The 15,012-nt window shown below is 46.4% G+C and overlaps 2 protein-coding genes across 5 annotated transcripts in view; one reads left to right on the top strand and one right to left on the bottom strand.

Moving 5' to 3' along the window:
• The window catches only part of HVCN1 (hydrogen voltage gated channel 1), a 35,786-nt gene extending 35,060 nt beyond the window's left edge, over positions 1-726 (top strand). For all 3 annotated transcript variants that reach the window (XM_058281375.2, XM_058281376.2, XM_071209791.1), the window contains one exon: positions 12-726. In XM_058281375.2, coding sequence (XP_058137358.1) covers positions 12-77 — 66 coding nt within the window. In that variant the 3' untranslated portion in view covers positions 78-726. The remainder of the gene's footprint in view (positions 1-11) is intronic.
• Positions 383-15,012, bottom strand: part of TCTN1 (tectonic family member 1) — a 39,016-nt gene continuing 24,386 nt past the window's right edge. Inside the window, exons 7-15 of one of the 2 annotated variants that reach the window (XM_058281372.2) lie at positions 12,818-12,838; positions 8,226-8,363; positions 7,330-7,455; positions 6,851-6,936; positions 6,194-6,334; positions 4,477-4,648; positions 1,989-2,114; positions 1,418-1,562; positions 383-960 (exon numbers count right to left, since the gene is read on the bottom strand). In XM_058281372.2, coding sequence (XP_058137355.1) covers positions 1,419-1,562; positions 1,989-2,114; positions 4,477-4,648; positions 6,194-6,334; positions 6,851-6,936; positions 7,330-7,455; positions 8,226-8,363; positions 12,818-12,838 — 954 coding nt within the window. In that variant the 3' untranslated portion in view covers positions 383-960; position 1,418. Of the gene's footprint in view, positions 1,563-1,988; positions 2,115-4,476; positions 4,649-6,193; positions 6,335-6,850; positions 6,937-7,329; positions 7,456-8,225; positions 8,364-12,817; positions 12,839-15,012 lie in introns of both variants that reach the window. The other variant, XM_058281371.2, reaches the window with a different exon arrangement.

Here is a 15,012-nt window from a genome sequence, read left to right as displayed (position 1 = left end):
TTTCCTAATAGGAACAAGAGATCGAAAGACTGAACAAGCTATTAAAACAGCATGGGCTTCTCGGTGAGGTGAACTAGACGTGTGCCTGCTCAAACCCAAGGAGAAGACCCCTGCCTCGCAGAGTCCGCACTCGCGCCAGCGGGGACACAGCCCACAGGCTTTCCTGGGCCATTTGGGAAGAGGTTTGGTTCCGTCCTTTTGACTCCCTTCACCCAGCTTCGATTCTGGACACAGTTTTTCTGAAGGTTTTGTCTGTTCCTAGGCATGGCCAAGAGCTTCATATCCCATTTTCAGCCCTCCCTGTATACAAGTGTATCATAAACTCTATTTTCTCATGTCAAACACTTTACTCTGCTTGAAAATGAGCAAGAAAGTAGGACAATTGCCAGCTGTATATAAAATTTATTCTCATCAAATGTACAGTTTTCAAATTTCGCATGTATATTTAGGGACCAGCATATCCTTTCAAAGGAACATTCTAAAGACAAATATATATATATATATCGAGAAGCTACCTTAGCTGCCAGCCGATTCTAGGAAAGTCCTAGAATAGTGCCTCTTGCTGCGGCTTGCCCAGGGAGGCTGTCCGGGTCCCAGGCCCTCCTCTGCCTCCGCCCACGGCCTTGCACAGCTTCAAGTGACTCCACCTAGCTCTGCCACCTGAGGACTTCTTTTTTTCAATTACTGTACAATTAATGTATAAAATAAACTCTCTCCTTCTCTCAGGCCCTCCTACTGTATTCTTTCCAGCTTCAACTGCCTGGTGCTGCTTTGTGGCATCCAACACCGGCCCCCCAGCTGGAGAGCTAGTGACGTGCCTGGTTCAGAAATGGCAATTAGACCCAAGACTGCACTGTAATTAATGTGATATTTGGGGAAAGATCCCCTCGTGAGGCTTTATACTCTCCTTGCAGCATTTTATACAGCCTTCTGCTATTTTAATACTCATTTCAGCAGGACCTGAAAAGGAAATAAAACCTGAACTGAGCAAAACTAATACTTTAAGAATAACTCAAACTAAAAGAGTGGGATGAGTAAACTGGCTGGCCCCTCGCCACCCACACTACTTCAAGGTCTGTTCTCCTTTACTGTCTCCCCCAAGGCCATCTGGTTTCCATATATGACCAATGTGCTGAGTGTTAAAAATGACTAAGGCCAGATGTTTTCCCATTCTAAATTCAAACAAAGTAGAGTAAAACTCTATGCTCCCCACCCTCCAAGAAAAGTCGAGAAGGAGTGAGAGGAGAGGGAGGTGTGTGGGTTGGGGGCCGCCTCAAGGTTAGGAGATGGGAGACGTATAAGGTGGGGTGTCGAGGAGGCCCCGCTGGCCCCACGTGCACACGTCCTAGCACAGTCTGAGCGCCGTAGAGGGAAAGGCCTTCGAGTTCAGGTGCAATTTCTTTCATTAACAACTTACATCAAACAAATGGGAAGAAGAAATTAAAAGGCAGCTTGGCGTCGATGCTTGGCCGAGCCCTGAAACCTGCCTCTGCAGGTGCAGACACATCCACAAAAGCAACCGTAGTAGAAATAAGGACCGTCCTGTCGCTCACTGTGTTGCTCTGTAACAAGAAGGAGAGTTACACAAGCCCCCTCCACGTACCAGGGCACGGGGAATGGGACATGGGCGGTCTCCTGACTGGACCAGACGTGACTCCAGGAGGGATGTGGGGAACTAATCAGCCACAGCCACGGACAAGAGACAATTTTTACCCAAGTTGTCCTGATTAACACATCAATAACAATCACAATTTAAATTTCATAACAAATTTAAGGATCAAATCTAAACCAGACTTGCTAACCTGAATAAAATCATTGTCAGGGGAACTTTTTTCCTCTAAGTAAAAGATAAAGAATGACTGCTGAATTGTTTTAAGAATCCAGTTTAATTATAATCTTTTCCACAAAGTAATAAATGTCACTTATCACACTTGAGTATTCTGAGACATGTGTCTTAACCAATGCCTTTAAACTAAAGCTTAGCCTACCTCAGGAAATGAAGATGAAATCAGATTTGCAGTTACGTTGACTATTTTAGCCTGTGGGTTCACTAAGGATCCATATTTAGTCCACTTCACTTCTATAACCAAAGCCACCGGGACCTGGCATGAATCCTGCAAAACAAAGTGCTACTAGTCAGCTTAAATATTATACAACTTAAAGTCAAAGTGAACCTGCAGTTCAGAGTCCTAATTATAAAATGTTTCACACACTGCAACATATTCTGAACAAAAGAATGAAAAGATTTTCGAAGTTGTGATAAAAACAGCTTAAAGAAAATGCACATTTTAAAGTACTCCGTACTCCAAAAACATTAAAGCACAATTTTTAAATCCCCTCATATTTCTACAGCCACCATCACCAGGAGTTGTGATGATCCCAATACCCACTGCACACCCTACAGGACCTTAACTGTTCTGTCTTCAAAATGAGCAAAGTCCTACCTTGGAAATATTTTAGAAAAGAAATCAGCATTGGAGAGAGGATGGTATTATTTTTTTTAATCTTTTTTTTTTTAGGAGGTATACAGGGAATGAACCCAGGACCTCATACATGGGAAGCAGGTGCTCAACCATGGAGTGAGAATGAGAGCTGATTTTTCCATTTGTTTGTTTTTGGGAAGTACTGGGGATTGAACCCAGGGCCTTGTACTCAACCACTTGAGCTACATCCGCTCCCAGGATGATATTAACAGATAGAAATTAAACCTGATCGGTCATCGTGTTAAAATGCACTTAGAGGAAATGTGCATGCTTTCTTTTCAATGCTCTAGTTCATCAGCTGGCAGCTGAGATGTTCCACTGGGGCACCCAGGCAGGATGTAGATGCTGGCAGAGACCGGGAGCAGGTCAGGGTAGGAGTCAGGCCTGACAGCTCGGCTGCAGGCCTGAGTTTGGGCATCCCCAAGGGGGGAAAGTATGAAGTGTGCCTTCCAGACTTTCTCCTGCCTTTAGCGTCTCTTCAGCTGGCAAAGTGGTAACTCCTGAGGGTCCACGATGGGTAGGCGGGGATTCCATTGTACAAGTCTACTTTTGTGTCTATTTGAAAATTTTCCATAATAAAAAAATGCACCTTTAGGGCATGGCAAGCTATCAGGCCCATCACATCTGGTGCCTGCCTACAAGGCGCTGATGGGAGTCCAGAGCCTGGAGCTGCCTTTTTTTTTTTTTTTACATGTTACATTCAAAAAATATAAGAGGTCCCCACCCCCCTCACCCCACTCCTCCTACATCAACAACCTCTTTAATCATCATGGGACATTCATTGCATTTGGTGAATACATTTTGGAGCACTGCTGCACCCCATGGATAATGGTTTACATTGTAGTTTACACTCTCCCTCAGTCCACCCAGTGGGCCATGGCAGGACATACAATGTCCAGCATCTGCCTTTTAAGATACACACAGGCAGAACAGCCCTTGAGCATATCCTGTTACCAGGAGAAGATGCCTTCTCGTGTCTGCTCCTACCTGGCTTGCCGGCAGGTCAGTACAAAGTCGGCCCCAGGCCCTCCAAGCTCCAGGCTGCGATGCTAAGGCTAACACTTCTGCTTCCCCTCCCCGCATGAGGTTGCCTCCATAACTGATGATGTCACCCATCTCCAGGAGGCCGGAAGTCACCTGCCTGGTGAGCCCGAGGTGCCACTCAGGTGGCAGAGTGGGGCCAAGATTGGCAGCTGGGTGGCGGGGACTGTCATTGCTGGTCCCTGCTGGAGACTCGGGTGGGGAGGATGGCATCAGAGCCAGGAGGAGTCCTCGCTCGCCCTGTCCCCGTGCTATAAATACGCTAAGCGGGTAATGAAGGCCTGAGGAAACTGTGACAAGAACAAGCCGGGCAATTACAGGCTGAGGGAGAGCATGCCATGGAGGTGGGCCCGGCCCATACTCTGCCGGCCTACACAAAAGAAAGGGGGGCAGGGGAGTCGCGTGGGACCCACACCTGTTTGTAGGATGTCAACTTCCATTACACTCTTTGGGGAACTTCTGAATTGAAAGCGCGCATGTGTGGGCTGCCTCTGCAGCCCAGGAACACTGAGTGGGACAGCTAGGTGGCTGAGAAATCACCGTCATCTTGAAATGTCCCTGCGTTTGTCAGTCTTATGGCAGGAAGCCTCCAGGACTGTGTGACACCAACAAGGGGTGGTAAAGGGAGGGTGACAGCAGCGGGACCCGCAAAATGGAGCAACCACCAGGCTCCATGATGCCAAGGGCCAAAGGCAGTGATTCCCTGAGCCCACTCAGCACCCCAGGAGGCGGATACCAAGACTGTCATTCCTGGTTCACAGGGAAGAAATGGAGGCTCAGACCTGGGAATCACTGGCCCAAGGTGACAGTGCTGATAAGGGGCAAAGCAGAATCCCGAATCCAGGGCAATCTGATCAAGCCTGGGGCCCACACGGAGCTGCCGCTCCTCCTGAACAGGAACGTTCTCGGGCTCCTGGGATGGGGACAGGTGCGAGTCTGGCCTCAACCTCACCCCCTTCGCCTTTACGCTGGATGACTGGGTGACGACGTGGATGGGCACCCAGTCCAGCACATCCTGGGCGTGGGAGTTTCCGAAAGGGGCCACGTAGTCCGGGAAGCCCTGGCCCTTCAGCAGGCTCTGCACCTTCTGCGCCGCCAGCCGACACGCGAGAGCTCCGGGCAGGCTGGGAAGGAAAAAGGCTCAACGTTTTACTCTGACATACTTCCAAACTTACAGGAGCATTGCGAAAATAATATAAACCCCACCCAGAGAACTCAGACGTACTTCTCTCCCCCCAGTTTTTAAAGGCCTCAAGGACACATACTTTCCATCCAGTTTCTTAATATTCTCACTCTCCAAATGGGGATTATTAGACAGAGCTATAGTGTCTCTAACTTTGTGATATTTGTGTAGTTGGAAGAGAGATGAGTTCAAAACAGTGTTTCCCAATCTGTTCCACTGAGAGGCTGTTTAAGAAGGTTCCATGGTCAAATGTAGGTCAATGCTGCAGACCCGATACCCACCCGAAGCACATCAGCCTAGTAAAGGCTCTGAAAAGTCCTACAGGAAGGAATCGTGTTGGATTCCTTGGATTAAGTCGTGCTTCCCAAATGTTTCGGATCAAAGACCTACACCTCTGAAAATGTTGGCACGTATTTGTATTCCATGGAAACCCCTTTTAAAAATGCTGGTCTAAAGAAATCAAATGGTGACTACTGGTCTAACCAAAATAATGATCTACTCAACTATACTGGGGAGATAGACAGTTGGGAAGTGTATGCATGGGGTGGGGTGGGGAACAGAGAAGGTGGGATTTAAAGGAGAAGGCCTAAATCTTCATCTTCCTTAGTGGAAAGTCAATAAATAATTCATAAAACTCAAAAATCAAGAAGTAGCATTATATGCCAGTTATTTAAACATTTGGAGGTATAAATTTCTAAAACATCAGCTACAAAAGTTGAAAGTTATTGTGTGGGGTGGGGGAAATGAGAATAAGAACTGCTGTTTTTTTATAGTAAGCATGGAGATCTACTTGGCTTTTTATGTTATGTCTGTGTTTAAGAACAATTCAAAGATAAATTAAAAACATGACAGGAGCAATGTGGCTCAAGCAGATGAGTGCCTTCCTAATGGGAGGTCTGGATTCAATTCTGGTGTCTCTGAAAGAAGACAGACAATGAGCAGACACTGAGCAAAAACAAGCAGACATCAAGAAAAAACAGAGCAAAAACAACAAGCAGACAATTAGCAAAAACAAGCAAGCAGGGGGCGGATGTGGCTCAAGCAGTTGAGTGCCCACCTCCCACATGCAAGGTCCCAGGTTCTATTCCCAGTGCCTCCTAAAGAAGAAAAACAATGAGCAAACAACAAGCAAACATCTAGCAAAAACAAGCAGAGAACGCACACAAAACAACAAGCAAAAAAAACTGAGCAAACAGACAAGGGAGCCATCTTGCAGGGGGCAGGGGGAGGAGAACATGACATAAAAATGGTCGTAATAGTTTTCCTTTGGATATTGGCAAATGGTTTGTTATTATGAAAATTAAAATGAGAAAATGAAAAATGATATTATAAGGTATTGCTACTATTCATTAATAATGGTAATGAGTTAACATTAGGCCCTCATAGAGCATATTAGCAGATGAAGACATTCGATACAGATAAGGAAGGGTAGGAATGTATTGTGTTTTGATCAACACAAGTTCAAATAGAAACAAGTTACTCTTACCTTAGTTTACAGCCTGATTGCATGTTGTAGCCAAATAAGACTGGGGTCCGGATCCCCTCTATCGCTAAGCAGTCTTGCTCAGCTGTGCTATGAAGAATAGTGAGCTGTCCATATCTGTTCCCAGTCTGAACGATCCCAGACATTCACGAAGTTAAGGGGCAACGGCCCAGTCCTCGAGCAGCCTGACACTTGGGTGGGAAGATAGTGCCACTGATGTGACCTGAGGTATCAGTGAGACCCAAAAACCCCTTCTCTGGGCCTCTGGAATTTTGATACTTGTTTCCCAGAAGGGCAAAAATAGTTCTAACTAATTTCCCTGATAAGTAGCTCCTCAGAAACTGGAAATTTCAAAATTAATTACAAATTTTCAAAATCCCTCAACTTGCTGAGGAGGCTGCTTAAATGTGACGTTAAACCCATCCAGGTGTCTGGCGACTGTTCTGTCTTACGGTTTTCATTTTCAAACACTGACATTTCCCCAGGACATGCTCTTCACCCACGGCCTCCAGTCCCCCCGCCCACCACAGCAGCCCGAGGATGCTCCGGGGGAGCCCCGGCTTCTCCGCCCCAGAAGCAGCCCACAGCATCCTCCTCGATAGAGAGGAGGACCCTGCCTATGGACAGGGAGATCAACCTGCACAGAACCAAAAAGGATATCCCTTCTGAGGCCGAAAGCCAGCAGCTAACGGGAGCCCCACAACATAACCGGGGTTTCCACTGAGAGGAACTGGCTTCGAGTTTTGCTGAAAGACAAGGCAGAAATGTCCCCCGGTCATTCTCATTTAATAAGGAAATGGCAGAGAAGAAAATGAAATGCTTTTCATAATAAAATTACCAACCAATAAAAGAATGTCTTCCCCTACTCAGACTATAAATATATCTTCTAAATGTAGGAGTATATCATGCTGTAAAAGAACAAGCTAACATGGAAGTGAATCTAATTCCCAAATAGAAAAAGATATGAGGAGGATGCAGGATTTTATCACGAACCTCATGTGGAAGGCCCTTTGTTCAGTACAGAGGGTTAGACAGGCTAATACTTTTCAATTGAAGGTGGTTTTTTTTTTTCACTAAAGAAGTCATGGTTTCTTTTTAACTTGGCAATTCAATACTTGCACAAAATTGCCCAAACTTACCTGAATGAAATGAATTTCAAACTTTTGCTGGATCGGAATCATTGCATTGCTAACTGTCCCCAGAAGGAGAGCGAGACCTGCTTTTGTTATTTCACCTCCATCTGTGTGTGTGATGCTGTATTTGACCTAAAAACCAAATCATACTCTAAATACACTTGTTTCCATTACACTTCAACAGCTGAATTACTATCTCATATAAAATAGACTTCGGAGGCAAATCCTTTCCCCTTTCTCCACCTGTTGAAGGTTTCTCTCTTGCCCAACAGGATTGAGAGGGGTTACCATCTACATGTCACCCCCCGTTTACTCTCCAGGGCATCTGAGCCTCTGAGGACCCAGTTACAGGGTTCCCAACCAGCTGGCCCAAGCTGCATGCAATTAGCCTCTCTCTGCAGAGGAAACATGTTAAACAAAAGCAACAGCAAATGACATTTTGACATACTCTTTTAAGTCACTAATTGGTAGAGGAAAATGACATGGCTGCTCCAGGGACAAGCACCATCCTCTGATGAAGCAACATAAAAGCCAGCCAGAGGCCAAGCCGAGAAAAGCACAAGCCACAGGATGGGCCAGGACCCGCCCCGGAGGGTGTGTAACTACCCCCTCAGCACCTGCAGCCTGAGTCTGCCTCAAGCGGATGGAGCTTTTTTTTTTGAGGTACCAAACCAGGGCCTGAACCGGGACCTCGAATGTAGGAAGCCAGCACTCAACCACTGAGCCACATTGGCTCCCCTGAGTTGGTTTTCTCATTTGTTTGCTTGTTGTTTGTTTTTGGGTTTTTTTAAAGAGACACCAGGGACCAAACCCGGGACCTCCTACGTGGGAAGTAGGCGCTCAACCACTCGAGCCACATCCCCTCCCCAGATCGAGCTTTCAAAGCCATGGTGGGTACCTACCTCAAGAACAACATTAGTGCAGACTTTAAAATTTCCAGAATTGTTAAGAACAGGCTGCAAAATGACATGAGCATCCTCTAGTTGGGTTAGCGTTTTATTTAGAGATTGAATGATGACGGTCTGCACGGTGATTGGAACCTGCAAAGTGAATGATTCCACATGTGTGAAAGTATAGATACTTACATGTAAATACATTCACATGGAAAACACTCAGGAAGGATATAACCAAAACTTTTAAAGTGGTTATCTCTGAAAACATGTTCACACAAAAACCTCTATGTAAGTGTTCATAGCAGTATTATGCACAATAGCCAAAAAATGGGGAAAAAAATAAAAAAGCAAATATCCATCAACTGATGAATGGATAAGTAAAGTGCGGTTGTATCTGCACAATGGAATATTATTCAGTCATAAAAAGGAATGAAGTTCTGATACCTGCTACAGTATAGATGAACCTTGAAAACATTAGGATAAATGAAAGAAGCCAGACACAAAAGGCCACATATTCTGATTCCATTTACATGAAATGTCCGGAACAGACCTATCCATAGAGACAGGAAGTAGGTTGGTGGTTACCAGGGGCCGAGGGGAGAGGCAAATGGAGTGCCTGCTAATGGGTATGGGATTTCTTTTTGGAGTGATGAAAATATTCTGGAATTAGATAGCGATGATTGTACAATCTTGTGCATATATTAAAAGCCATTGAATTGTATACTTTGAAAGGATGAATTTTATGGTATGTAAATTGTATCTCAAAAAATATGCACAAAAACCCATTCCACCATCAAACACACATATACACACATACTCTCATATCTAAAACACAACCCCTACAGATAAAGCTTCTCTCTATATATATACATCCCACGAACAGCACCAAAATACATATCCCCTATATCCCCCCAAAATCCTGAATATACACCTGACCCAATGTATTCACAACTTCAACACATACCCTGAATACAGAACACAAATTCCCCAACAAAAGTGGTTATTAGGAAGCATATGTGGCTCAAGTGATTGAGCTCCCACCTACCACATGGGAGGTCCCAGGTTCGGGTCCTGGTGCCTCCTGGGGAGGACGGGCAGATGCCCAAACCTGCCTCAGTGAGAGCTAGATGCCCACACCTACCGCAACAAGAGCTAGACACGACAACCTGCCTCAAAGAGCTAGGTGCCACAGCCCGCAGCAACAAGCAGAAGCCTAAATGTGCAGATGCCATAAAGCCAGTGGGTGCCACAGCCTGCAGGAAGCAGATGTGGCTCAGGCCATTCGGCAGTCACCGCCCATGTGGGAGGTCCTGGGTTTGGTTTCTGTTGCCTCCTGGAGAAAGGTGAGCAAACAGTGAGCAGACAGACAAGAGAACCATCTGGGGAAGGGGTGGGAGATGAATTAAAACAATTGAAAAAGAAAAGTAAATAAATCTTTTTTAAAAACTGGTTATTTCTGGGTGAGAGGACTATGGACAAAAGAACACAGAAGATAGACAAAGCTTTTAAGCAGAATCAGGAAGCTCTGGTTCGCCCTATGCTACTTAAGGACCATCTTTCATTTATGGCCATTGTAGGCAGAGTGACAAAGCAGCAAGCAATCCTGTAAATGGCTTGAACTTGTAAAGAGAGCAAGGCCTCTCGGTTTAGTGAGATATATCTGACGTTTGCTCTGAATTTCAGCTCTTAGAAACCAACAAGCTAGGAAAGAATCTAACTTGCATCTACTTGTTTATATTGCTTTGAACTTTGTCCTTGGTCATGTACCATGAGGTTCATAATTCAAAATTGCTAAATATTTAAGCTGTTATTTTACAAACAAGTATTCCCTATGCATCTGCTCCCACGATCAAGAAACATGGTGCCCAGCGTGGCAGGAGGGCAGAACCAATCATCACACGCCCTCTGCCTACCAAGCTGCACCAGTGCCCAAGAGGTACATTTAAGGGTTATGCAACTAGCTCTTAAGTCAGCAAATCCCCCTGGATTCGTTCACCTGAACCTTCTGATTCCCGATGCAGGAGTGACGCTGGGCTCCAGGAAAGTGCTCCTTCCATGCCCGCCTTTGACAAGCCCTTCCCTGGGGCGTGGGGCAGGTGGCAGCAGCCTAAGGGTAAGCACTGCACTAGTCCATCGTCACCTCCCAGGAGCAGTCCCGAGCTGGACATGGTTGGGTTGTTCTGGTTTCCTCGATGGCCTATGCAGTTCTATCCCATCCCCCAACTACCGACTAGTAAAGAACCAAGACACGCTTCACAGCTAAACTTCAGGCCACAGTTTGCTCTATCCCTGATGGGCCCATGGATACTGACAATGACTCGGGCAACTGCTGCAGACTTCACTAATGGGAAGACTACAGTCGTGATCCTCCAGCGGACCCTGGAAGTTGCTTTTTAAAACACAAACAAAAAACCAAATCCCTAGTGTCAGTTGCTATCCTTGTCCTTGAGAGCACACGCGCTGGTGTGACCCAGCTCTGACACTGCATGGCCTCCCGACACGGAGAGAACGTGTATAAAGCTTCTAGTCCGGGGCTGGGCACACACAGCCAGCCCAGTGTTCAGAGGGCATCTCCGGGGCCAGGCGGCCTGGATTCATGGCTCGGCTCTGCTGCTTCTCAACTGGGTAACCGTGGCCAAGCTAACTCACCTTCAGTGACTCACCTGCCCGAGAGTGACAAGAACAGGACCTACCTCTAGGTTGCTAGGGGGGTTAAATGGCCTCAGACGCTGTGTTAGTTAGCTAAAGGGGTGCTAATGCAAAATGCCAAAAATTGGCTGGTTTTTATAAAGGGTATTTATTTGGGGTAGGAGCTTACAGATACCAGTCCATAAAGCATAAGTTACTTCCCTCACTAAAATCTATTTGGAACAAGATGGCTGCTGATGGCTACAAGGGTTCAGGCTTCCTGGGTTCCTATGTTCCTGGGACTTGCTTTTCTCTGGGTTTAAGGTTCCTTTCTTCCAGGGGCTGGCTTCTCTTTCCTCTGCATGCTGATTTCCCGGGGCTCCAGATTAAGTCTCCAGCATCAAACTCCAACATCAAAACTCCAACATCAGAAACCCCCAACTCTGTTCTTCGCCATGCCTTTTATCTGTGAGTCCCACCTACCAAGGGGTGGGGACTCAATGCCCTAATCATAACTCAATCATGCCCAGGTACAGATCAGATTACAAGAATAACCCAATATCTATTTTTGGAATCCATAACCATATCAAACTGCTACAGACATCCAGCACTTAGAACAATGCCTGGAGCCCACTCCCTGCCTTTCGGTAATATCCCACCATTCCTCTCCTCCTAATAGGTCTGAACCAATACCCAGGCCATTCACTGACTTAACACATATCCTTCAGGTGCCCAATACCTACTGGGTGCTGTCCCAGGGCCCAGGTCAGATCCCAAACGAGGGAGACAGGGTCGCTGCCCCAACAGCCTTCACGTTTCGAAGGGAGAATCAAAGCACTCTCTAATGAGTGGAAGGATTTCAGAGCCAGTCCATTATGTGGCTTTCAAACTGGGTTCCTGGGAACCCCAGGGTACCCCAGAGGAACCAAAGAGAGTGAGGGGAGGCCTGGCAGGTGGAGGGCCCCCTCCAGCACAGCTCTGCAGTCGATCGGTGTTACAAACTAGGGAGCGTTCTGCTTGAGACATCATCTGAAAAGGGGCTCTAAATTGAAACAATTTTGAAAAGCACCTTCCCAAATGAGGAAATCTCGGCCCAGACAGGTAAAACCCTTTAAAGACACATTACTATTTTTTTCAACTATCTGCCTCAAACGTGCTTATGTCCCGAGTGTTAAGGAGGAAAATTCCAGTTCATCTCAGGGAGCACCTTCTCAGCCCAGCGCTGCACAGCACCTCTGTGCCTTCTCCCATCAGCCTGCTGCCAGCCCTCCCAGGCAGACCCTTTCCAGCCCACCTGACAAACAAGGAGCCTGGGGGGTACAGGGCAGAGAGAAAAGCACAGGAGAGCTGGTTCTGAACCAAGGCAGGCCGAACCCTCAGGCTTGAGGAGAATGTCGCCTTCCGTGGGGATGGCAGCCACAGGTCCGCTGAGGACACGGTTCCTAGAATGAGCAGTACAGGACCTCCGCTCCTTTTCTCTCTGACAGATCCACAACCCAAGAGACCTCGGACTCCTGACCACAGCCAGACAGACGCCCTGGCTGGGGGCCATCAGGCTTCCACGAGAACCTCCCCTCGAGTCAACCTCTGGAGGCTGCACAGAGCAAATTCCCTGAGTAAGATGCTTTTCGCTTCTCCGTCGGCTGCACAGCACCTGGGGCTCACTAGCTTTCCTGACCACCAAGGCGATATCCTGAAAACAGAAGCCGTTCCCCTCCATGTCAATCAAAACAGTTGGGGCCTTTAAACAGGAAAAAGTGTGGAAGCACAAAAACTGAGGGAGACTGAAAATCTGCAATGGGACCACAAAAGGGTTTCCACTAAAGAGCTGCCCTGTTTTGCTTTTGCTTCACGTTTGCTCATTCCTAGCAACAAAAGTACCCTTCTAATCACGAATGTGTTCATTTCAAAGAACTCAGAAATGAGACACTGTACCATAAACCACCTTACTTTCCATTAAGAAATACTCTTACCTTTGTTCTTGAATTAGGCACCTAGATCAAATAAAAAAAAAAAAGAATTGTTAGGTACAACAAAGAGAAGCATTTTTATTTGCCTTTTCAGACCTTGAGGTAAAGGGTATATTCAGCACATTAAAGGTTTTCCTCGCAGGGAAGAAAACAGAATCTCCTTAACCAAGACTTGCCTTCTGCATATTTTTGTATCTATGTCATAATGGAAGGGGTACCTTTACACTTGCCTTCGCTAATCATTCCTTCAGATTGGAAGCTCAACAGACCAACCCAGCCGAGGGAGTCCCAAGAAGCCTCCCTCCTTCCGTGTAACGAGTGAGCACCAAGGGGCCGCGCGGAACACGGCAAGACCCGGCTCCACCCAAGGCACAGCTCCTCTCCCGGGCATGGCGGGAGCTCTCTCTGACTTCTGTCTCCATTTCCTCCAACCTCTCTTTCCAATCCAAGACACACTGCTAGCAGAGTGGATGTGGCTCAAGCGGGGTGAGCGCCTGCTTCCCACACGGGAGGTCCCAGGTTCGGTCTCTGGTGCCTCCTTAAAAAAAAAAACAAAAGCAAACAAACGAGAAAACCAACTCAGGGAGCGGATGAAAAAGAAAGACACACTTTTACGGCATTCAGAGCTTTTGGGAAGGGGAGACATATTCATGTTTGGGGAGACCTGAGCTGGAAAAGAACTGTCTGGATGCCAGAGGGACAGCTTTCAGGATACTGCTACTTCCAAAAATCAAATTAATTGCAGGAATTTATGGGCCTAGATGACAGACTGATGAGAAAAGAGGGAGAGGAAAAGAGAAAGGAGAAGATCAAGCTTGATTCTGAAAACTGAACGACAGATGAAAAACAGTTAATTATTATTATGCAAAATCCTTTCCTCACCTCCCAAAAAAAGTAGATCAGGAAGGAGGGCCCTTTTACAATAACTTTATGTGAAAAATGTCCTCTCTCTTGTGACCCTCCATCTTATCCACCCAGCGGGCCAGGGGCCTCGTCATTTATTTCCTTCAGGGGTCACTGCAACCAGAAGGGGCCCCTTCTACCATTAGCTCTACTCCCTTCTCCAGCAGCTGGGGTTCGAGCCTTCCCAGCTGCCCATTTCATCTGCCAATGAGAGAGCAGACTGTTTCTTCTCTTCTGGTCAACTGCTGAGAGAGAGAGGTCATCTTTTTTTTTTTTGGAACCAGAGCCAGGGATTAAACTCAAGACCTTGTATGCGGGAAGCTGGTGCTCAACCCCTGAGCCACATCAGCTCCCCTAAGTGGTTTTATTCAGTTGTTTGCTTGTTGTTTGTTGTTTGTTTTTTTAAAGATTTATTTATTTCCCCCCTCCCCCTCCTCCCACCCTGCTGTTTTTGCTGTCTGTGTTGTCTTCTCTTCTCATTTTCTCTCTAGGATTCATTGGGATTCGATCCTGGAGACCTCTGATGTGGAGAGAAGGTCCCTGTCAATTGCACCACCTCAGTTCCTAGGCTCTGCTGAACTTCACCTTGACACTCCCCTTCGTCTCTCTTTTGATAAGTCATCATCTTGCTGCATGACTCACTTGCGTGGGCACTGGCTCGCTGCATGGGCACTCGGCTCACCACGCAGGCACTAATGCGGGCACTCACACGGGCACTGGATCATCACGCGGGCACTTGCGTAGACACGTTTTCTCTTCTTTTTCACCAGGAGGCCCCAGGGATCGGACCCCAGTCCTCCCAAATGGTAGGCGGAAGCTCTATCACTTGAGCCACATCCGCTTCCCTGGTGTTTGTTTTTTTGTTGTTAGGAGGCACCAGGAACCTGGGATTCCCACGTGGAAAGCAGGTGCTCAATCGCTTGAGCCACGTCCACTCCCACCCCCCCTTTTTTTCCCCACTCCCCTTCCTTGGTGCTAGTATGATTATTTTTATTTTTGTCACAGACATTAAATATGTTTTTATAATTCCTTAAGTTTTTGGTTATTTGTAAAGGCTTTTTCTAATTCAGGAGGTAGACACTGGTTACCACCAAAATGAATGAAAGCAAAATATGAGCTAACTATAGAAAAATAGGAATAATTTCAGTGATGAGCTCAATAATTACAGATATCAAAAAGCTGAAGAAGAGGAATTTAAACTTGAGTGTCAATCATATACCAAAATAATTCTATACTTGTCATATTTTTAAAAGGTACAAAGAACAAAAAACATACCTAAGTAATTAATTTCACTT

Source organism: Dasypus novemcinctus, chromosome 19 (genome assembly GCF_030445035.2).
Source record: "Dasypus novemcinctus isolate mDasNov1 chromosome 19, mDasNov1.1.hap2, whole genome shotgun sequence".
NCBI classification, from domain to species: domain Eukaryota; kingdom Metazoa; phylum Chordata; class Mammalia; order Cingulata; family Dasypodidae; genus Dasypus; species Dasypus novemcinctus.
The sequence above is the reverse complement of the archived record's forward strand: the minus strand, read 5'-3'. Positions and strand labels throughout refer to the sequence as shown.